We start from the raw sequence: 25,324 nt of genomic DNA, 5'->3' as shown, positions 1-25,324 counted from the left end.
ATATAGAATGTACATCATAGGCTTCCCGAGGTCACACGTCCAGACCACAATTGTTGAACACCACTTGAGCCATCCTTATATATTTTTTATCTTAAAAATTAAAGGTAGTTGCAATGTACTATACCATACTAATGAGGAGAAAAATAAACCAAAAGACACCGTATTGGTTACAACCGTTGTTGTTTTTTTCTGCAAAAAAACACATTTTTTATCATTTTGAATTGAAAATAATATCATGTTAAATCAAAATTCATAGCTTAAAAGATTTTAAAAGGCAACAACATAATGTATATTGACAATGTTTTTTTTTTTTAATTTTAATCATTTCATTACCTACCAAAATTATTTTAATATTTAACTTAAATTACTTTATATAATAAACTTTTTATAACATTTAGTTGCTATTAACTTCATATATTTAACTAAATTATATGCTATGCTTCAATGAAATCAGTGTTTTTAAATTAAATGGGAAAAAATATTTTTTTTAAAAAACTATTGGAACCAATGTGTTATGTTTTGGTTCCTATCTCTCAAGCTAGATTTAAATGGATGATTCTTCTAATATATGATAGGATAAAACAATGGAATAAAACCTACACGACAAAACACAAATGTCTGAATTATAAAGCCCAAAGCACTTAATTATGATTATAAATAATAAAACTATTAAAAAACACAAAAAAGACAAATAATGACCCAAAAAATGGTGAATGTAAGAAAAAAACTGAATAGGTAAATAAAAATATAAAAGGATCAAATAGAAACCATTGAAATCATCATATTCTCACTAGAGGAGCTTCTCAAATAGGAGTAAGTAAGTTAATTCAGTTTGTTTTACAACCAATGCCTCCACTAACAGTTTTGACTTATCACCCAGGCACTATGCTAGAGATGGCGAGGAAAACATATGTATTATAGCTATTGTAACATTTTGCTGACCAGTCTGCCGACCTGAGACCAAAGCACCATGCTCAGGTGCTAACTGGTTCTCATTTCAGTTTGGGACCCCTCGATAACCCAGGTAAACCATGATTCAGTTGGAGCATTTCCTATCGCTCCTACCCACCCTAAACTAGTACCAAAGATGTGTCTCCTCCCACTTCGTCTGCCCATAACTGGAATTTTTTATTCCTCTCGGACTTGCTCCACCACCACAATAAGTAAATACCACTCCAACCTGATCCAGGTTTTCAGAGGGAACATAAACATGTCGCTTTTCCCTTAGCAGTATCAGCTCTGGGCCTTCCTCGCTTTACATTGCCCTAGGGGCTTACCCGACCTGAGTGCCTGTAATTCCCAAGGCATCATACCAAAAGCAAGAGGACTAGGGGATCTACTAGGTTGTGCCTCGGATACACACCAGGTTCAGGTACCATAGCTCAAGGTCATTAGGAAGTAGACGTGTGCAATCTTGGCCAAGTTAATAATAACTGAAGTCAAACTGAGAGTAACCTTCCCTCCAACCATCCTTTGAATTCTGAATAGAAAAAAAAACATTAATGGTTACATTGGAGCCTAATGCTTATTCCTTTCTAATGTATTGTCATTATATATTTTTTTAACAATAGGCCATACCATACTCACTTTATGATATATTTACGACTCTTCCTAGTGATATCCTAACAAGACATTTCACAAACTTATAGCATTAGCCTTTATACAGTTATGATTGGTTTCGCTAGCCAATTGCTAACTAAAGTGACTTCAACTTTAGAACGGACACCCACTACACATCTTGTTGTAAACACTTGTCTCTCCACCAACACTTCCTAGCAAAATAGCATCATCGAAGTGACCTTGATAGGTGGAGCCATACTTAAGCCACAGAACACGGACTGAGGCCAGCCTCAAAACACAGACCTCAACTCGTACATACAAGAGATTCGTCCGATCAGGAGGAAGCTCAACAGACACCATACATTAGGGTAAACAGAACAGTTCGTCTTTAAAACAATTTTATGGACATACACCATTGTTTATCTACACTGTATGTTATGGGAAAAAAATCAATAACAAACAACCCAGATAAATAAATGACACATGGAGCCGAAAAAAATGGTGACAAATGTTAAATGCTTAGACAGCAGAGGAGGAATTTGGTTAGAAAAATAATTACATCACAGACTAACACAATGGGCTGACAACGAGACGTTCCTAACAATAACAGTAAATACAGACAAACAACGGCCTTGTACAAACACAGCGACAAACAGACGAGACCAGTGATGAAACTACACGTAATCTCTGGACAAAACACAACAAGGACACAGCGACGCATAGGCTAACCACACAACAACGACGAAAGCGCACAGGTAGACACGACAAATAATGTTTTCGGGAAGAACTGCCATCCTGTCACCCGTCATCCGGCAGAATAAGAGACTGCGAGACATCCAGCGAGACCCGGGAAATGGCAAAATTGGTCCATGGACTTGTTTTCAAATCGATCTTCTCCAGTTGCAGGAGTGGTTGAAAAGACCGTAATGGTAGTTTTGGTGACGGGGGACTTCTGGCGCACCTCGGTCCAGCGGGCTCCGCCCTCCTCGCCCAGTTGCCAGGCCTCCACGCGATAGGCCAACACGGGCACTCCCCCACGTGGCTCGCTCTTGGGCCACGCCAGGGTGATCCAGTTGCGGCCGCTGTCCACGACCGCCGGCTCCTCAGACACCGCCGCCGGCACATCTGCCCAACAATACCCGCCACAGTCAGTTGGTTCAAACACTGATATCAACATCTCGAGTGTCAAAAAGGCGTTCCCTTCCACACTCGGACACTAAAATCCACTCACCCACATGATATTCAGTCCTTCATGGTACAAATTTACACTATACACATATTATGTTTAGAGTCTTTAAACTGCAAGTTTTTTTTTTGGAAACATATGCACACAATTTGCTTTACGTACACAGATTTTTACATATTTCTTAATGTCTGAATTGTCGGACCAAGTCAGAGTCAATAAAAAAGTTTTTTTTTTTGCATTGAGTTTTTTTTTATTATAAATTGAATGGATAGCATATGTACGACCATAATTTTACCTAAATAATTCGGTTTTTTTTCCAGTCAAAATTAGGTTGTTTTAAATTCAATTAAACATTGAAAATTGTAAAAAAAAATCGAACTTGATTTATGTTGGGAAAATGATCCCAAACTCGATTAATTTTTGTAAGCCCCTGTACCTGGATATCGGAACCAAATATTTAAGAAAAAGGTAATTTTCTAGTTGTAGTTAAATACGTTGTAGTTTCCTCGAGGAATTAAGTTCTCAGCGGGGAGGAAGTCCTAAACTAGAAGGAGGATCTTAAAAGAGGATGGATGTTCCTAACTGGAAGGAGGTGGGGAGTAGGTTCTTAAAGAGGATGAGATTCTAAATGACATGTAGGTTCTTGATGATGAGGAGGTTCTAAATGACAAGTAGTTTCTCGAGGAGGAGGAGGTCTTCAAGAAGAAATAATTTTTTTAATGAGAAGAACCCACTTGGAGGAAAATGAGGAAAATGAGATCTTTAATCATTTATATGTTGTTAACGAGGGGTAGGTTCTTTAAAGAGGAGGAGGTTCTTAAAGATTAGGATGGTCTGAACTTAACGAGGAGAATCATAATTTTGAGAAGTCCTTACAGAAAAAAATTACTGGGGGATGATTTTCAGAGCGGAATGTTTTTTGGGAAAAGGTTGTTAAGGGTATGGTTCTTTCGGGGGAAATTCTAATGGGGAGGTAGTAATTTTAAGGGGTGGAGGTTTTTAGAATGGTAGTGGTTTTTAAGGGAGGTGGTTCTCAGGGACAATTTTAAAGATGAGTTTGGGGTGTTTGTGACCATTTAAAAACCAAATCTTAATTAGAACATTTTTTAAACAGATTTTGTCGAGCATTATAAAACCATAAAAAAAAGTGAATATTTACGTACTATGTACGACATTCGCAATTTGCTAACTTTGTAATGGAGTAACATTAAGCCGTGAGCATTACAAATTAGTCTAACAAAAGGTAGATTGGTAATTTTTTATAGGATATATGCTGTGAAGAAATTTATTTTCATCATCAATATGAGTTTCACTCCTATTATATTCCTATAGTTAGAACTTTAGAGGAAATATTGCTTATTTTTTCTTCTTTTTATGGTAGTTAAGAGGTAGGGATGTTGGCATCCTGCACCATTTCCCCTTCCCATAAATCTGCAGTTTCAAACTGAACGAGACTCCCATTGAAACTATGAGGATTTATTTTGCTGCAAGGCTGAGTCAAAAGTCTTAAACTATCTGTGTTATTTGCTGACTGGACTTAAGTTTAGTTAGCAATAGTAATTGGTATTCATGGTTTTGTATTAGTATTTGTTGAAATACATTTTCAGTGTTTTTTAGTCGGTTTGTAATTAATTTGTGTCATCTTGCTTTTATTTTTTAAAATTTTTGTTAGGCAATATAAAACTTCAATTAAGTTACAAATAGTTAATTTAATTACATTACTTTAATAAAACACAAATCTTTTGCTATATGCAATCGAGTTCACAAACCAATATGACCGAGGAGGTCTAGTTACTGGCATGTTAATGTAATTCATATTTACATTATTATTTCTTCTTACTGTGTTTGTTAGGACCACGACACACGATGTCATATTTGTCTTGTGCATTTGGACGAAACTCAAAGGAACCCGTTGGTATTACCGGTAAGGTTGTAAAAATGATATGTTGCTCTACATATCTAAATACTCGTACGGCTGCTGTCAGTAGCTGCGCCATTCGGCTAATCCCTTGCAGACTTCTCACGCTACGGACTTGAACAGAACCTGTTGGTTGAGTGCTAGAAAATTCATGAAGCCAGTTAACGATTTCGTTCCATTACCATCGTGATTTTATTCCGTCAGATCAAGTTCTATACAGCTTGGAATTACGATGGAAGTAGCCGGCATGAAATATGTTTGCGGAGCAGTTACCTGCACTGAATACAGAACATGCATTTAAACGACTGCAGTTTAGATGCAGTTTAGATGCAGTTTACAACGATAATAGAGCAAACAAACGTCGAGTTGGTCTTAAAATATCTGATGGTATTTCTGCTACTTGCAATATGACAAAAAAATCAATCCATTAATGAGGTTTATTATGATTTATATTCTTTGAAATAAAAAAATCATAGAATGAAGGATGTTAAAATTATTTCTATTGAGAACTAAAGCAATAAAAAAAGGCAGAAACAAATTCACATACAATAAACTCTCAGTTGAAAATATTTTTAGTTTTTGGCACAGCACTAAGAATCTCCAAACAGGTTCCTGGAAGGTCGTGAATACGAGTAAGTAAAAAAAAAAAATTAAAGCTAGAGAAATAACACAGTTGTAATAATTAACCCGAAATAAAGGCATGGGACCAAGAATAGGATTTTAAGGTTTCAAGTAATTATCAATTAGCTTTCTCCAATGCTATTTAATGGGCCCTCTGTGAGCTTCAAATAGTAAAATATGATAGCAAACAACTAAGTATCTTCAAAGATAATTAAACTGCATCCAAAACCATTTTTTTCTCTGGTATTTATTTAGCGTATGGGGAGCGTTCAAGTATTACGTAACGAATTTGGGGGGAGGGGGGTCTTGTAAAACGTTACGATGCGTTACAGCGAAGGGAGGGGGGTTTGACCTACGCGTTACGTCACATTGTTTTTTTTTTTTTTTTAACCCTTCAGAACGGTCGTGTAGTGACAGATTGTTTCACGCATTTTTTAAAACTTTTTTTTCTCAAAATTTCAAATGGCATGATAGCTTAAATTTTTTTTTTACTTTCACAAAATTGCTACTGCTTGCTTTACAGGAATAGTGAATATTGTTTTTTTTTAACTCCAAACGTAAAGCAATATATATATATTTATATTTATATATATATTTATCAACAGCTGTGATAGTTTTTCTCGTCACTCCAGTAAAGTAGTTAAAACAAAAAATACCGCTATTCGGATGGCTTCGTTATACTTCGGTTGTCAACGTAGACTCCAATCGCCATATTAGAAATTATATAGGTATTGATATTCAAAATACACTGTTTTCTATGTGTGAGATTTTCTCTCATCACAACAGTAATGTTGTGGTACGAAAGACGATTGGTCTGAAAGGTTAATAAAAAAAACTAGTGAATTAAAATCTCCCAAGTTGGCAACCCTTTTCGTTTATTTTTTATGGAGGATTCCCGATTTAAATGTTCGTATTTTGTTCTCCCAAGATGGCAACCCTTTTCGTTTATGTGCTCCAAGCACTCGACCGACTGTATGAAAATTGACAACTACGATGTTTCGGCGGAATATAGAAACCCTGAAGATAGCTTGCAGGATCCAGCAGACCCTAATATGGCGTGGTATAGCGCTCACGTCCGTGAATCGCAATATTTCTTGCACGTTATTAAATGCGCGGATGAATCCTGCTGTTCCCGCTTGAGGAGTGCATTAAAATCTGTCTTTCCAGAAACTTTCCTGACCCCACCCTGCCCAATCCTTCAAACCGCAAACAAGTTCGTGGTACCTAGTCAGATAGATAGAGGATCATGCAAGTTTTCGCCACTTCTTGTGAGGTTGTCTGTTGATCTGTCGCCTCCTCTAGAAGGGTTTAAGCAGATGCCTTACGATTTCTTTTGCCCATCAGTACAATCCGACCTAAAGAACCGAGTATGTTCAACCTGTGTTTTTTTTTTTACATCCCACAAGAGTGTGCAAATGCACAATCGTTACATGCATAGCAAGACTGCCCAAGACCTTCGTGAAAGTCGAGTACGGCCACAGCGACTTGCTGCAAGAAGGGCAAATGAGCTTCTCTGCATTGTGCGTCGCTGTGAAACATCGTCTGAGGATGCCGATTGGCTCGACGAAGACGAAGTTGATGCAAGCGGGTTAACAATTCCGGATCCCTCTTCGTCTGCTCTCCGGATGCCAGTAATGAAAGAATCTGAGTGGCTGGCAAACCCATGGACAGAGGAGCAGTAAAACTCAAATTGAATTGTTTTTTTTTTTTACAATCTACTTATTTTAATTATGGCTAATTTTATTTTAAATGTTTTTCGTTTTCGTTCGATCGTATTCTTAAATACGATTATATTTTGACAAATATATTTTATTGCAGTTAGTTTTATGTTTGTAATTGCATTGCCAAGGTAAAAATAATTATTAGAAATATTAGATATTAATTTTAATAGCTTTATTAGTAAAACGCTAAAATAGGAGAATGCATGAGAAGAACAGTGGCGGATGAAGCAAAAAGTGTGTAAGGACAGAGCCAAGTCAGGAAAACGACGTAATTAAATGCATGATTGCTAAATGTATGATTGAGTAGTAAAAATTTATTAGGACAAAAAAAACATTAGAAAGCTCTTGCTTTTAAAAACAAGACATTTCAAATGTTAATAAATAACATTAACGCGATTAAAACAATAACAAAGGTATTTTAGTGACTTATTCCGGTACGTTACGCCACATAATTGTGACTTTTAGGTAAAAATGGTCACTTGGGGTTACGTAACGTTTTACTAGGGGGGAGGGGGGTACAGAAAAACGTTATGGCGCGTTACATGAGGGGGAGGGGGGTCAAAAATATCAAAAAATTGCGTTACGTAATACTTGAACGCTCCCATACATGTTTTGATTTTTTTTTCTCCAACCCTCGTTTTTCCACCCCTTGCAGCTGTGGTTGTATCAAAAACGTATTAGATCAAAAGCTTTTTATATTACTTCGACGAGCTATAATACGTTCAAAAGAAGCTATATTAGTTATATTATGGGAGTTAAAACGAATTTACTGTTTTTTTAAAAATCACCATTTCTAAACCTTTGGTCGGATTTTGCCCAATAACGAAATCGATTGAGGTTTTCCATTGCTAGATTTTATGTATCAGTTTGAACGTGATTGGTGCAAATTTACGAAAGCTATCGTGTCAATAAAAATGTTATATATATAAACTTTTGAGTTGAAGATGGTTTTGTGATGTATGGATAAGAAAGGAAAAATATATACAACCAATTTTTTTTTCCAGAAGTCACACAATGGTAACTGCTATAATTGGTAGTCTTTCTTCGAAATCTACCTAAAATGCCAAGCCCAATGATATTTTTTTAGCCTCTTTGGCCACGCCCTTCTGACACGCGTTTCCTTCGCCTATTTTCACGTTCTTCAACCCCACATTGAAAGCTCGAAAGACGTTTTGCCCGCACACTAGAGTTCACCATATTACAGGAACAAAACCGTACTCTTATTTATTCTCGAAAGGAGGGAATATTGATTTTTAACTTTTATTTTGACGTGTAATATCTCAAATATCGGGGATAAGGCATTTGGTGGGAGTAATTTCGTGAACGGAAAGGAAGTCGTATGGAACGGAAATCTGTAAACACGGTGCTGCCATCTGTGGTGGATGGCGCGGATCTAAGTTCGCAGAGAAAATTTGAAAACTTTATAGTATTAACTGTTTATTGAATTTTAACAAGATTGACAGTATTTTAATGAAATTCCTTGTCCGAAATAAGGTACAAAGCCGGAGTTTAGTATTTTTCAAGCCTTTTTCGGTTTTTATCAGAGCCGCTTCATCATCTTAATATATATAAATCCAGTGTCCTGATGTTTGTTTCCAGTGAACTCTTCACCAAGTCAACCGATTTCGATGAAAATTGGCATTCATGTGTAATTTTTTTTCCAACTTGAGAGATAGGATAGTTTTTATTACGAATAATGGTCTTAATAATTAATAATTAATAATCGATAGCCATGGGTAAACAAAAAATCATAGGTCATAGACATACAAACAGTAATTGTGTGACATTTCTCTATGTCCAACACACTGTCATATAGCACTATCCAGTTTGCTTTAACTCGCAGACAATAAAGCTCCATGTGTCCAGCCCGGGCAACGCCGGGTACTGTACGACACAGGGAATCTCAAGTACGGACCAGAAAGATGAAGAGACACACACACACACAGAAGCACTGTTAATTCCGCGGAAGGAATCATTAATAAAAAAAAAACAATGGCACAGTTGGCTGACGAAAATTGTCAAAAGTTTTTTTTTTTCTGTATTTAAAGAACTTTTTTTCTTGTCAGTCCATTGTGTTCATCTGTTCTGTGATAACTTTTTTTTCTGACTTTCATTTCATTCCTCGGAATTCTCTGTGCTGCAAATGCATTCGACTTCTGTTATTGTCTGATCTTGGCTTGCTTTATGTGTGCGTGTTTTTTTTCCTACATTTTTTTGCCCCTTATTGGACGGGACCGAAAAAATTCGCGGGTTCAATGACGACCTGCAGGATGAACTCCATAGTTCTACGTACACTCGGTCAAACGCCACCCACTCATTGGGTGCTGTCTTGTGAGACGTCCCAGCGTGGCAGCCTGTGATTCGATAAAGCTTTGGTCGGGTGTTTCTCTTTGGCCCAGAGTCACCCAGGTGAGTTGTGAGCCAACATCAGAGGCAGCACTGAGGTATAACTATCTGTATTTTAGCCTGTCGCGAAATGAATTCGCGGATTTTTCCGGTCTCTACTTATTGGTAGGGGCAGGCATTTTTCGCGAAAAAACCTGAACGTCTACTAAACTGCAACAAGGTGTACCCGCACCAGCGGTTTCTTCCTTGTGATTGGCGGCCGTCTGCGAGAGAAGTCGTCGCCTTGTTTTACTGAGCCACTCTGGACGCGTTTGATTCCAAACTGACTTCATGTGATTGGTGTTGTAACAATCGACATGTACCTCAAAGAAACCCACCCAATCACGAAACACAGACGGTGCTACATTGTTTTGACTTTCAGCTGGTCTCGGAATCTTTTCGCGAAATATGCATGCCCCTACTTATTGTTTTTTTTAATCTATACATATAGTGTAAAGCAGTAATGTCGCATGAAAAATATAAAAAAAAAGAAGCTTTTTTCAAAAGAATGAAACCACGGAGTCGTCCTCGCTCGAGAGACCGGGGTGTGGGATGCCCTCAGCAGGCGCGAGCCGGAACTACTTTATTCAACTTTTCCCCGCGGACGGGTTTCTTTCGACGGGACGTCTAGACTACGCGCCGAAGAACGTGTCCGGGTTTCTAGAACCGACGAGTCCCTATTCGACACGATAATGTGCGTTCGAGTCGAGCTTTTTATCGTTCCCCGCCGCGCGACCGGTCGTCATTTCAACCCGTTCACGGGACCCGTTCCTCAGGTTTTTACGATCCTCAAGCCTGCCCCCTTGTTTGGCTTGGAAGAAGAGTTGATGTCCCACCTTTATCGCGCCTTCCATTACCGGTTATAGTTTCCCTTGGCTGCGCAGATTGACTTTAATATCCACTCACTTACAGTGGCGGATCCAAGGGGGGGGGGGGGGGGCACCAGGGGCAAGTGCCCCCCCCTTCCGAAAAAACCAATTGTCTGCTACATTAATATTGCCGACAAAAATGATTGTTTCTGAAACCAATAAAATATTGATTTTTCTTGTAGAATCATAAAATCTGGTGTTTGGATGTTATGTGTAGTGTGAGTAAATTAAAAACAAAATTTAGTAATTTTAAGAAATTTTCCCTCTGGCTACTCTGAAATCCTAGAGTGCCCCCTCCGAGGTGAACCTCTGGATCCGCCACTGCTCACTTACCGAGAGAGATTATGAGGCGAAACCTAAATGGAAAAACTGCATAACACTATTTTATTTTTAAATCTGTTCAAACATCTTGGTTTTTTTGCGGGTGAGCCTACCAGATATTAGGAAAGGATCCAGATGGAAAGCCATTTATTTCCACGTTTGTTTTTTTAGGATTTTTACATACCAATATGGCAGACGTTTGTTTGTTTATAATTGTATCAGCTGTTCTAGACTGAAGTTAAGCTGATCGAAAAAAAAAAAAGGATCAAAATATCGCCGGGTAATATGTATATGTATATATAGGTATATAAAGTCTGAAATGAACCTTCATAATATTGATATACAGTTGAAATAATCAGTTCCACAAAATCTCCATCGTTTTAACCTCACATAAAAGTACACCTGATACATTTGTAAACAAACGGCCCATTAGGCTCCCTTAAACGGACCTTATGCTTCATTTGGGTATTTACCTAATCTTTGGAGCCGACGTTTCTCTACGCATTATAGCAGGCATCTTTTAGGGTTAAGAATCAACTGATAGTTGGCAAGCGTGGCTCCATACGATAAGGGGAAAAGGGGGGGGGGGTGTGTTGTATTAAGGGCGACTCCCACCCTAGCCCCAATTTTTTTTGGAGGGAAGGCTACTTATATTTACGTTCTTTAAATGAGTCATGCGATGGGAAATTTTGATTTAATGCAGTTTTCTTTGACACCAAAGCAGTTTTGCACTGTTTGTCATGGGAAAATTCCGAATATAAAAATAATAATAATAAATATGAAGAGCCTTAAAGATACTCGAACATTTATATATATATATATATATATATATATATATATATATACACACACACACACACACACACACACACACATACATATACATTCAACCAATTGGCAACACCTCAGCCAATGAGGTGGGCTTTTTAAATCCCCCTCCCACTACGCTTCTTCGTCGCCCGCTGGCGTAAAAATCGCGAGGTGAGACGCCGTTGGAATGCGTGGGGCGTGACTCATTTGCGGTTTATTCTCGTGGGGGCCAAGAACTATTTCTGAGGCGCGGAAGAATCCCGCTTGGCCTGCGTAGGGGAACCTCGCATCGCGCGAGATCTCACCTGTCGTCGCTTCGCGTCAATGGCGCTTGCCCCCTTTTGCAGGTCATTGTTTCGTATTCACGTATTAACACAGTTAAACTTGTAAACATTTCTGAATATCCAAACATAAAAAAAAAAAAAATAATATATATTAGCCAGCAAAGTTTAATTTTTTAAACATTTTTTGTGCATTTAAGTGCTTGGATGGTTTGCTTAACTGTAGGGAATAACCGATCCCTTCACATTATTCCCTGCGCAGAGCTTGTTTCAAGAGTACTGCTGTAATTTAAAATAGCCCGTTGCGTTCGTCCGTCTTCCGTCCGTGCGTCTCCGTAGGGAGACCTAAGATGCACTTTAAAGTTCTGCCATTTTCGATTACACCCGAACAATTCACCTTCGGCCAACTTCGGGATTTGTTTTATTTTTGCGCAGGAAAAATGAATTCAAATATTAATAGTGGTCGGTTAGGTTAGCTACATTAAAACACTTTAGAACACTATGGACGGTTAGTTAGGTTAGTACAGCTACATTAAAATAAACAGAGAAATATAAATAAATATATATATAAATAAACCCGAGGTTGGCCGAATGTAAATATTCGGGCGTGTTCGGGCAGGGACAGAACTTGATGTACATCTTAGGCTTCGCGTCTCTGTACGTCCGTCATAATGTTTTCCCGTACACATGTTGCCAACTGTTGACAAAACTAAAATTTCTGGGAAAATTTCTCTTGAATAACCTGATTAGTTTGACAATAATGTGAGCTATGCAGTTATAGCTCGTTGAAATCGATATTTTGCACTCTGGTATTTATTTCAACATTTTCAGAGTTACCGTGCGTAATTAATTACACTTATGTGAATCGAAAGATTTTTTGTTTCAAAACACAACCTTTAAAATGTGTTCAAACAAAATTTAAATGCTTATGTAGGCATTTAAAGATTCAAACAAACTCCAAAAAAAAAAAAAACCTTCTAAAATAATAAATCATGACACGCAAAACACTTGCAGACAATATTGGATGTTATCATTTCATCCGTCCGTCAACAGTATGATTTCACCAAATATTTTTACGGATGGACGAACGGATGGAAATTTTTTGGGCCATATGTTTGGCCGCAGGTCATGAGATTAACTGTCGGATGACGAACATTTGGAGGCAACGTGCTACTATAATTCGGGCTTTAATCTGTCACGACCTCGTTTTCGACGTTAAATTCGAACTCCAACTCATACATCAATTGACAGTGCAAAGTCGTATCTAAGATCAGAAAAAGTTTTGTCTACACCGGGGAACAAAAAAAAAAGTCAGTCATGGAGACTGTCGACAGAAGGGAAAACTTAAAATTTTGTTTTTAAATGTGTAATATGAAATCATTTCTACGTCAAATGTACGCAAGAAAATGATTTTGGTATTATATCACTAGCATGTAGGTGACGCGAACCCATAAGTTTTGCCCCTACCAATAATAACTTTAAAACTAGAATAAATGAGGTTTTTTCATTGAAAGAATAAAAAATTATTAACTTAAATCTACAAATAATCAACATTATCTCTAATAAATAAATAACCTGACATTTTAAGAAATTCGCATCGTAAATAAATAAACAAAAGAAAAAAATCATAACCTCAACTTAACTACCTACTAAAAAAAAATCCAATACTCGCAATATGTACTACACAATAACTTTAAAATTTCCTTGGAAAATAAAGGTAAAATTAAAAACTTGTATCTTTAAAAATATAATTACTATAGTTTTGTACTAGAAATATAAAAAAAAATTAACACGTCACGTGACCAAGTCGATGACGACTTACATGAATTTACTCCCTTTCCAAACCTTCCTACAGAAGTTTTCACTTCGAAGATAAAAAAAAAAGTTGTGTGGCCATCACAAAAACATTTTGTCATAATATTTTGCACGGACAATAAAACGGGGGGGGGGGGGGGGTAATTGGGGGGGGGGGGGGTCCGTAGGAAGCCTGCTGCGTTCGTCATTGTTTTGTTGTCCAAGAATGTCTGTTTAGTGACGTTCTTTTACCAAGTCGAGGCGTGGAATCTGTGGCATGGGCGGCTTTTGCCCGAGTATGCGGGAGGATTTTGGGGTCCAACCCAGAAGGTCACTGAACATTTTTCCCGGTCCCTGACCATCACACGGAGCAAGCTTTCTTTCGCCGTCGTTGACAGGACTGTTAGCAGCACAGTCGACCACTCTTCGTCCTGCTGCCACGGGAGGTCGCCACTCCGACAGGGGATGGTCAGGAGTGGCACCAGAAGTCATGGGGGAGAAACTCTAATTACCGAGGCTGAGACCTTTTTGAAGTAGTTAAGGGCCCGTCCGCTAGATAGTAGTTTTCATAATATTTTGCTGACATAACTACATTAATTTATTAGGAGAAGTAATGTATAGGCAAACAAACCAGTGAAAATTCACTCTATTTAGGTAGTCACTAATTTTGTGGTGTGTAACACAATTGAGTTTTTGCACCTCCTACTCCTTTTATTCATTACATGACGGTTTATTACAAAAACAGCATTACGTATTTTCGCATCGATTACATTAGTTTCGCGCCGCCAAGCAGATAACTTAATACAACCCACATAATCACCATCCTCACCACCAAATGTAAATAGACACTTCACCTCACACGAAATATCGGCCCCCAAGGACTTGAAAGTTGGAAGCGGCCCCAGTGCCATGCTATGTATCAATTATCGTAAATATCTTTCTCTTGTTTAACGTATTCAAATTTTCTCCTCCGTGTGTATATATTTTTGTACCTCTCATTGTCAATAAAATGAGTGAATTTTTGGCGGGGCGGACCCCTTGGGGGGGAGGGGGAAATCCCCCATTAAAAAAAAACGAAAAAAAATAAAACTGTGTATGAGAACCTCTATTCCGATTTTTTATTTGCTGGTAGTTATTGGCCCGCCAAACAGATAGGGGATCGTCCATTAATCACGTGAGGCTCGAAAGGGGGGGGGGGGGGGGTGTAGAGAGATATCACATGTATTAATTTTTTCGCGCGATTTCTTCTAAACCGAAAAGCGACGCGTGACCTTGACTCGCCATAGCCAGGCAACAATATCCCCGCCCGCCGCAACATGAACCACCCGGCTCGGCTTGCCAGTCGCCAGTAAGACTGTGATTTTGGCGCCGAATACATGCGTAATTATTAAGTTATATGTTTTTTTCACATGTAAGCCTTTCCTTTATTATTTTTATGCCAGTGTGAATAAACCTGCAACCTTAATGTGTGTCTGGACATTTTTATCACTGTGCTTAATTTTCCAGAATTAAATTAGATTATACCTATATTTAAAGATAATATTCTGAAATTTTTAAAAATATTTTGTATCAAAAAAATACATGTGATATTGGGGGGAGGGGGGGTGGTAGACTAAAGCCTAACCACAAAAATCACTAGGGGGGCAGGGGGGTTAAAATTTTGCTAAAAAAACATCACGTGATTAATGGACGACCCCTAGCGACGCATGTTGCGTGAAACATGGTTTCAGTTTTCCACTGTAAGAGTCGTGCTTGTGTATTTCCCCTCCTTGTTCCGTGCCAGAAGGGTTCCGGAGGGTGCGGGGACCCAGCGCCGTCGTCACCTTGGCAGTCGGTGAGGTAGCGCAGGAACTCGGAGGCCAGGGAGTCCTGGCGGGACGCCCAGGACCTGCGCAGGTCCTGCAAGGGCTCGCACTCCGCGCGCGTCGCGCACAGCACCGGGGTCCTCATAGTACTGGCGCCCCGACGCCCGCGCCTCAAGCTAAATATACACCCCCCTTCCTTCCTTCCTTCCTTCCCTTTCAGCTCACACGCCTACCTGCACCCACTACAGTGAGACGTCTTTAACCTGGTAGCAGGCACCACACCGAAAGTCATTTGACCGAAATTTCGAAGAAACGATTTTCGGTCTAGTGATTTTCGGTCAACTGCTTGTTGCCAGAGATGACATCTTCCCAGTGAAATAAATAAGAAATATTCTCAGCGAAATGAACATTTTTAGTTTTCGGTCTAGGGCCTTTCGGTCAAAAGACTTTCGGTCTACTGTTGGGTCCCCCTTTAATCCAGAAATTCTATTTTATTTAATATTTTGTTGATAGGACTAATATTTAATGTAAACGAAGCTATATTACAAAATTCTGAAGCATTATTTTAATGTTTTATTTAAGTGATAGGTACTTCTTTGCTGAGGGGGCTACAATTTTCAAGCGTTACAAAAAATTCCGATCCCACGAGGAGAATAGTCAGGTACGTGGTGGGGGAACCGGCAGAGCAGGAGAGTGCTTCAGCGGCGACGCCACTCCAACGCACGCACTAGCGGTCGAATGGGAAGACGGCAAAAGGATGGGGAGATATGTAGGTACGTAGCGGAGCATGCTGTATGCTAGTAATAACGGTCGGAAGGGGAGACGGCAGGGGAGAGGTGGAAATGACGCAGCAGTGATTCAACGGAATTCTCGTAACGCTGATTTTGTTTGTTTACTCCACCGTTTTCGTAACGGCTAACGATTGACACTACCATATTTATTTTATTTTATTTAAAGAATGTACAATTTATTTATTCCTGTAAGAAAAAATAATTATTGCATCTAACTGTAAAAGTACCATTCATTTTTATGTAAATAGTGTTATTGGAAATGTAAATGATTTGTCTCTATATCTAATAAGCAAGAGGTTTCACTTCTGTCGCACGTGGACTCCACGCAAACATTTATTTTCTTTGGTATTGGTTTTAGTTAGAGACCTGACAAATTCGCGGGTTCATTACTTGCTATGCTAAAACTCAAATAATTATACCTTAGTGCTGCTTCTGCCATTGGTCCACTGTTAATCTGGAGGACTGAGGGCCAGTTAGAGACCCTCACTCATAGAAGTGTCGAATCACAGGCCACCCAGTCGTGACGACTCACAAGTCAGCAGCCAATGAACAGTTGGCATTTGCCCGAGTGTGTAAAGGATATTGGAGTTTATCCTAAAGGTCATTGAACCCGCGATTATTTCCGGTTTCTAGTTTTAGTTAATTTCATGCTAGAATTGTAAAAAAAAAAATATTATTTTAACATTAGCCCATCTAGACATGTACCCATGGGATGTAACCTGCTGTAAAACAGGGAAATGCTGCACTGAAATGTAAACAAGACCGTAACGGTAAACTCTTGAAAGGACCATAAACGCCGACAGCGCGGTGATGCGATCTGGCGGCGAAATCCAACAGCCGAGATCCACCCGAGAAAAAAAAAAAAAGAAGAAGATCAGGACGTTAGCGGCTCGATACGTGCCGGATTATATGACCTTCCGCTGTGATACACGGAGGTTAGAGATTCACCCAGCTACAGTAAGGCCCGTTCTGCAGTGCCACGTAAGCGGAGACGGATCTCTACGGAACAAGAGTTTCTACAACAGCACGCAGACGGTGACGGACCCGTAAGGATTAGCTGGGCAATGCTGAGCTCTTCCGCGCGACCGTTAGAAGCCGAGTACTTGGCTGTGGTGGTAGCCATGTTTGTTTATGTTATAAATACGTTTAAAGAAATTCAATTAAAAGTATATCTAGTGTTCTGTAATTACTTTAATGTTTATTTTTAATATGTATGTAAATCCTTCCCGTGCTATGATCTCAAAGCATAATATAATTATTTTTTATTTAATTAATACTTCGTAACCATGAAATGGAATTTCATCGGTAGAGACCTGCAAAATTCGCATATTCATTCGGTGATAGGCTAGAATTCAAACACATATACCTCTTAGATAATTTTGCTATTGGCTTACTGTTCATCTGGACGAATCTCAACCAGTTATAAACACTCAACCAAAGAAGGATCGAATCACAGACAAACCAGCTGAGACGACTTACAAGTCGGCAGCCAATAAACTTGCGTTATTTGCCCGAGTGTACAGGGGTATGTGCAGTCTATCCTGAAGGCCATCGAAACCGCGAATTTTGCAGGTTTCTACTCATCGGTTGCCATTTGTTTAGTTTCCATGCATTGCGGAAGCAGCAGACTCGGACAGTGAACTGTTCCGTGAGATCTTGTCTCCGTTTACGTGATCCGTCTCCGTTTCCGCGCGGTTGCAGAACGGGCCTACGCTACGCCCGTGTTGCAAACAGGACGCACGGGGCCGGGCCGTGTGATTCACTAAGTCGGGGCGGTAGTAGTGACGTAACGCCCGTTTGGCAACGCCGCCCAAGCCAACCCAGGGCTCTTGGCAACGCCGCCGCTTGCGACACCCCGCGGGCCAGTGCTGCCAACCACCCCGCTGTCCCTGCCGCAACGGTTAACTTGTAACGAGCCGAGCGGGAGAACTATCATTGGTCCCCTGCTTCTATAGTGGCTTCCCCTCACCATGGCCTTGTCCGATTTAGATATTAAAGGGAGGGGGGGGGGGGGACGCACCACAAAGCCGAAATACCACAACGCCGAAACACCACTACGCCGAACGTACAATAACGCCGAAAACCATAACGCCGAAATGCCAAATTGACTACAACGCCGACAGATAGAAAACTGCTGTGTACCACAAAGCCGAATTACCACAACGCCGAAATACATTAACCCCGAAAAATGTCATTGCAGGACTGCCACGAAGGTTAGGTTAGGTAAGGTTAGCACACAAATTCATTCAGATGTTTTTCATTTTGCTCCTGTGCCCCCCCCCCCCCCCTCCTCGCAGCAACATTTTTCGGCGTTACTGTATTTCGGCGTTGTAGTACACAGCAGTTTTCTAGCTGTCGGTATTGCGGTCAATTTGGCATTCGGCGTTATGGTATTCGGCGTTATTGTACGTTCGGCGTTGTGGTAATGACCCTTAAGGGGTGAATCTGTGTAAGCGAGGCGGGATGATAAGCGCGACGCTCGCTGGTGCTTCTAGCGCGGTGTCGCCTCTGGACTGGCGCGCAGTCTTCTCGTCGTGCGTAGGGCAACAACTTTAATTTAGAGCGACAACAAATACATTATATAGCGGAGAAATGAAGACAAAGGTGTAATGCAAGGCCCTTGAATGCTTTCAAGATCCTATACCGAGCGTTTGCAATAAGCAGAAAAATTCAAAATGTACAGAAAGTTTTCCATAAGACATAGTTTTGGCATCAAACCCTTTTCACAGTCACGCTTTTGCAAGTGCAGGCAGGCACCCCTCAGTGAGGGGCCCTTGGGATCTTCGCCCATGTGTGTAGAGACCGGAAAAATTCGCGAAATCATTTCGTGGTAGGCTAAAATTTAAATAATACATCATTGTTGTTCTCATTCTTCTGTTGATTCACAGTTTTGGCAGAGTAGTGTGGGCCAATGAGAAACTCTCGACCAGAGAAATGTCGAGACTAACCGGTGAAGAGGTCTGATAGGTAGAGACCGGAAAAATTCGCGGATTCCTTTCGAGACAGGCTGGAATCCAAACTCGTTTAGCTTAATGCTGCGTCAGTGATTGGACCGCAATTTACCTGAAGGACTCTGAGCCAATGGCAAACACTCAACAAAAGAAGTATCGAATGATAAGAATCGCAGCAAACAGGTGTCCCGAGTCGGTAGCCAATGACCAGGTGATAGTTGCCCGAGTACATAGAGAATCGTGGAGTATATCCTAGTGGCCATTGAAACCGCGAATTTTTCCAGTCCCTACTGATAGGTCACCAGCCAATGAACAGGTGACGTTTGCCTGAGCATGCAGGGGTCTGTCTGTGGAGTACATCCTGGAGGTCAATGAACCCGCGAAATTTTTTTTCCCAGTCCCTACATATGCGCATGTCCAGGTGAATCAGGCCGAAAAAAACTACTCGCACATGCTTCAGCAAACACCCAACTCCGTAGTGTCGTTATTAGCGAATTCAATAACGGATCGCGTTCCAGGGAAACCGGGCATCAAACCAAGGTGCGCCCATCCTGATTTCCATTGTCGCGAGACCACTCCAGGCAAATGCTGGGATTGTTTCTCGCTATGGGTAGGGACCGGAAAAATTCGCGGGTTCAATGACCTGTAGGATGAACTCCATAGTTCTACGTACACTCGGTCAAATGCCACCCACTCATTGCTGCTGTCTTGTGAGACGTTCCAGCGTAGCAGCCTGTGATTCGATAAAACATTGGTTGGGTGTTTCTCATTGGCCCAGAGTCATCCAGGTGAGTTGTGAGCCAATAGCAGATTTGTATTTTAGCCTATCGCGAAATGAATTCGCGAATTTTTCCGGTCTCTAGCTATGGGCCATTGTCGAAATCTGTCCTGATATCCCTTATTCTGTGAAATGGAGTGTCACCGTCTATGATAACTACGAACTGGAAAAAAACCTGTTTAAATTACCTCCAAGCTGGACCACACACATTTCTGCACACTCGGCCAAATGCCATCTGCTCATTGGCTTCTGACTCGTGATACCTTTCAACTGGTGTGCCTGCGAGTCGATACTTGTTTTGTTCGGAGGTTTTCCATTGGCTCGAAATCCTCCAGGAAAGCAGTAAGAAGGTGAATGTGTTTGGATTCTAGCGTTTCCCGAAATGAATCAGCGATTTTTTTCCTGTCTCTAATAATAAGTTTTCTTTCCACCACTGCCCTAGCAAGGGTTTTGTGGAGGAGCAATTTTTCTTTAAAATTGAATTTGAATATGAAAATGGTCTGTAACACTACAGTCTCAGGGAATAGTAGATTTAAAACTCCAATGTCTACACATTGAATTTTAAGTATTAATTTTGCTTGATAAAAGAAAACTGTACATTTCATATTTTGGTTTTTATTTAATAGTTTTCTAAAATTTCTTCTTTAAAAATATGGTTGCTGATTTTTAAAAAAAAAATTCATAAATAAAAATGAATTAATGTGATTAAACATACGAAACACACGTCAAGTTTGTTTGAAAGACTCGTGTTTAAACCGGCATTAAATACAGACTACTTGTAAACGCATGTCAGTATATAATGGGGAGAAAATGTATGTACATTATTGTAGCCTGCTAAAAATTACAATAATCCTTCTAAAATAATCTCTCTGCAAACTTTGGAGCAAAGTTGCTGTGATTTTCTTATTCTGTCTTCACTTGTTATTCTTCTTCTTTTAAATACTGTAAGGGAGAAGTCAAGATCCCATGTGTCTCCAATGGGTTACACGCAGATTTGAAGTGAAACTTCGCACTCAATAATCCATTAAGTATTCAGTAATTCATTTGAACTATAAAAACAAGCAATGATGTTCACAATGAAGGTTCTCAGTTGTAAAAAACATATTGATTAAAACATGCAAAGAGTCTTACAGTTCTCTGACACACTACTTTGTGCTTTATTTCCTCTCCCCACTTCTGGAAGGGAGACACTTTAATTTACTTTCTAATGAGTTTGTTCGTTTATTCGTCTGATTGATGGTGCATTTTTTTTGGTTTGTTTTAAATGTAGGTAAATTTACTGTGTTTACCACCTGTCTGCCAACACAACGGTTCAGCCCCGAATATCAACTCTCTTTCAATACAAATTTGGTAACCCACTGAGTATCGTACATATCAGGCTTATCGCAAACCTTAGGTCGTTAGACACAGTCTGCAGCAGTTGCCGCCTCCCGGGCTAGCAGAGCGCTCCCTTCCCCTCCATCCTTTCCCCCTCTCCACCTTGCCCCAGCCTTCCCCTCCGCACTTCCCCTCCCTTCCCGAGGCTTCCCGTCTTCCCTTCTCCTCGTTTCTCGAACCTTCCCCTCCGCCGCTTTTCTCTATTGTTCTCGAAAGACAGTTCGCCTGTATATAAGGCCGCGAGTTTGCTTAGGCCGGCACTGTCTTCAGTCACTCTCGCTCGTAGGCAGTCCGCTGGGAGGAGGCCGCGCTTCTTATGCTCATGGTTGATTAGTTATGTTAGAAGCTTCGCTTTAAATCCACTATGGATCTCTGCCTTGTAATTTCCGCGTGCATTAATGGTCTGTTTGCTCAAGTTTAACTTCTTTCTTACGAGCCTTCTGCTCTTGATTGAGTGGTCTAGATGGGTCTTGTACCTAATTTTGTTGGATGTTCCATTTATCACCGACCTTAATTTACATGAGTGTTTGCTTGATTATTTGTTTTGCGCATTGGGCTTCCTCCCTGTCGTAATATTTTTTTGTTTTAATGTCTTTTAGCTGGGGTTCGCGATTCCCATTTAAATTTGCCATGAAAGCTTATGTTGCAAGTAAACTTAATGCATAATTTAAAGCCTTAATATTTATACTTAATTGTTTGATAACGTTTGATAGCGTGAGACTTTTATATGACTTTTGTCTGCCTGCTAAGATCTTTTAAATGTACATTAATTAAGAGAACTTTCCTTATGCGCAGTACTTATATACGTGTTACGTCAGGCGCATTTTCATTGCGCAAACTGTTCATGATGCTTTCTTTTCAAGCATCTGTTTTATACTCATGTTTGTAAAAACTATAACGATTAATGGGTGTGGCCTGCACATTTGTTATATCTATTTCTACCTTAATATATTATCATTTTTGTTTAATGAATAAAATATATATTTTTTCCTACTTTCATTTATTTTCTAATATAACAACATTTTCACAACTGCTGTTGTATCATACTGGAATGGTACACCATTGGTTCCCATTTAACTAGTTGAAGTTACTTCGATCCCACTTCCACCTAGCTTCAAGTCACTAGCCCAAATACCGGGATAACACTCAGTTCACAGGGACGGAAGCCACAACCACACACAACCTGAACAGTTCCGAAGTTCACCGAAGTTAAGTGTTAGGCAAGGTTAGGTTCGTCCAGTGCAATTCATCATATTAATACGCTCATCACTGACTTTGTGACGCTGTATGAGTTCTGTTTTCACGCGCTTACAGTGTAACATTTCCATTGCTTTTTGCTAACCTGTTCCTCCTAGCAATGCTGCGGAGTCCAAGAGGCAAAGATAATATGCATGGGGGGGCATAGAGTCATATTTTGACGAGGCCGAAGGTTTCAGGATTTTTCAGTGATAAAGTAGCGAACCGTGGCTTGGTTTGCCGCGTTTTGGCCGGTATTATCTGTTTAATATAATTCAAGTTGTTGACCTTCATTTGCAAATATGAATCTGTTGTGTCAATTTTCCAGCGCAAATGAAATCGACGGAAAAGTAAGCTCTGCGCATGCGCTGAATTCGGGCAACAGATCATCAACGGATAGGACACCCAAAGTCAGTTCCCTGAAAATAAGAGACTGGTCGTGTTCTATCGTGCACTCGGAATATACACCTAAACCCTTATTTTTGTGTAGCGAAAACCGGAATACCGGCCTAAAACTTAAATAATACGGTCAATTGGCAATATGTTACGATAGATGACCTAAAGAACGCGAATTTTCAATATTAAACGGTAAACAATGATTGTTATTGCACAGAAACGGGTGGAAATAAATACGGCATCTTTCGGCTCCTAGATCTCCTCTTTAACGTTTCACCAACTTGTTTTTTTTTAAATAATCTGTGTTTAACAGCGGAAATTTTGTTTTGCCGTGTACTTGACAGATTTTGTGATTTGAACTTACGCCGGAAAGTTTGCGAAAACCTGCAAGGTTCCTGCCCCTATAGCGAGACACAAGATTTAATTTTTCACGAAAAAAAAAAATTCTGAACGCGTTTGGACTGCAACAAGGTATACCCGTACCAGCGGTTTCTTCCTTGTGATTGGCGGCCGCCTGCGAGAGAAGTCGTTGCCTTATTCGAAGGAACCACTCAGGACGCAACTGCTTCCGCACTGAATTACTGTGATTGGTCTTGTAACAGTAGACATGTACCTGAAAGAAACTCGCCCAGTCACGAAACACAGACGATGCTACAGATTTTTTTTTTTTTTTTAACTTTTAGCTTGTCTCAGAATCTTTTCGCGAAAGATTAGCGCCCCTTTTTATTTTCATTTTCCTGGTTTGTCTAGTTTTCTGTAAAAAAAAATGGAAATTAATGGGAGAAGGAACGATCAAATTGTAACCAGCATGTAAATTTAAGTGCTAGTACAATACCTTTTGATTCCAATTAGGTTTTCTTGATTTCATACCAAGAAAAAAAAACCTCTCAATGATTTTATTGCCCGTGTAATGACTTTTTTTTTCACAAAGATTTTTTCATGAGGATTTTTAAAAATTAACTCAAATATAATGCACCAGAAAAGTATATATTAAAAAATTCTCAAGCCAAATTAGAATAACCATGCTCGAAATCTAAATTCTAGGTTGACTTAAAAATGTTGCTTCAAAGGATTTAATTTTAAAATTTTCCAGAATACAGCCCCAGAATGACCTTTTTCACTCAAATAACTGCATATATATCATTGCATGCATCAAAACAGGAAACCGTGTTATTGAAACTACTAAAGTTAGCTGTGGGTAAAAAATTATTTTGAAATTTATTACATGGTTTTAAATACTATCTGGTGCTAACATAGATACACAGCTTAATTTAAAAAAATTCACTGACTTATCTTTACAATATTATTATAAACAATTAATGAGAAGTTTAATACCAAACATCTCATACATTTTTTTTCGCAATGTTTCAATTAAAATCTTTAGCCACTCGTGTTTATCAGCTGTTGACTGATTTGATTAACTGGTGGATAATTATTTAGTAATTATTATTTTTTTACTTTCTATACATTTTCAGTTTACGTATAAAAACCATGCACTAGACATAACATAAAATATAATTTCTGCATTAATTCTGCATTAATTTGATCATCATTCACCATAAAGTATTGCCTCTACCTAGGTACACTGTTAGAAATTACAGTAAATTGGACTTAAATTAAAGAATTCTCCTGAAGAAAAAAAAAGTTCTTCGTAATTTCAAATAACTCATTCTTCGTAGAAACAACGCCGTGTTTCGACTTCCGAGTTCTTTTTTTTTATTTTAAGTTGTAGACATGTTAAACCCTACACGCTAGATAAATAATTGTCTTGTTGCAGTAGTCTTAACCAGTTTTTGAAAGTTTTGCTTGTATACCAAGACAATTCTTGTGGATCATTTTCGTTGAAACAGAAATTAAGACCCGCAAATCTACGAAGCTGTTGGTAAATTTACAAAGATCCCTGGACGATTTGTAGGGGCAGGCATTTTTCGCGAATAAATCTGAACGCCTATTAGACTGCAACAAGGTACACCAGCAGCAGCGGCGGTTTCTTCCTTGTGATTGGCGGCTGTCTGCGAGAGAAGTCGTTGCTTTTATGTGACGGAACCACTCAGGACGCGTTTGCTTCCGTATTGAATTACTGTGATTGGTTGTACTGACATTAGACTTGTACCTGAAATAAACTCACCCACACAGACAATGCTACAATGTTTTATCTTTAACCTAGTCTCGGAATCTTTTCGCGAAAAGTGCATGCTCCTAATGATTTGAAGAGACCTGCAAAATTCGCGGATTCATTTCGTGATATGCTATATACAATTCAAATAATTATACCTTAGCGCTGCTTCTGCAATTGGTTCACTGTTAATCTGGAGTAATGAGGGCCAATTAGAGACCCCTCGCTCAAAGAAGTGTCGAATCACAGACACTCGGTCGAGACGACTCACAAGTCAGCAGCCAATGAACAGGTGGCATTTGCCCGAGTGTGTAGAGTGTGGTAGAGTCCATCCTGGAGGTCACTGAATCCGCGAATTTTGCAGGTCTCTAATGATTTGTAAATAACGTGGACATTCCCGACAGCGGA

General features: G+C 39.6%; 1 protein-coding gene across 4 annotated transcripts in view; it reads right to left on the bottom strand.

Moving 5' to 3' along the window:
• The window catches only part of LOC134538271 (titin-like), a 453,345-nt gene that overhangs the window by 286,503 nt on the left and 141,518 nt on the right, over positions 1-25,324 (bottom strand). For all 4 annotated transcript variants that reach the window (XM_063379437.1, XM_063379439.1, XM_063379438.1 and 1 more), the window contains one exon: positions 2,522-2,685. In XM_063379437.1, coding sequence (XP_063235507.1) covers positions 2,522-2,685 — 164 coding nt within the window. The remainder of the gene's footprint in view (positions 1-2,521; positions 2,686-25,324) is intronic.

The sequence above is a fragment of the Bacillus rossius genome, chromosome 13 (assembly GCF_032445375.1).
Source record: "Bacillus rossius redtenbacheri isolate Brsri chromosome 13, Brsri_v3, whole genome shotgun sequence".
Classification (NCBI taxonomy): Eukaryota; Metazoa; Arthropoda; class Insecta; order Phasmatodea; family Bacillidae; genus Bacillus; species Bacillus rossius.
This window is presented reverse-complemented; position numbering and strand designations above follow the sequence as displayed.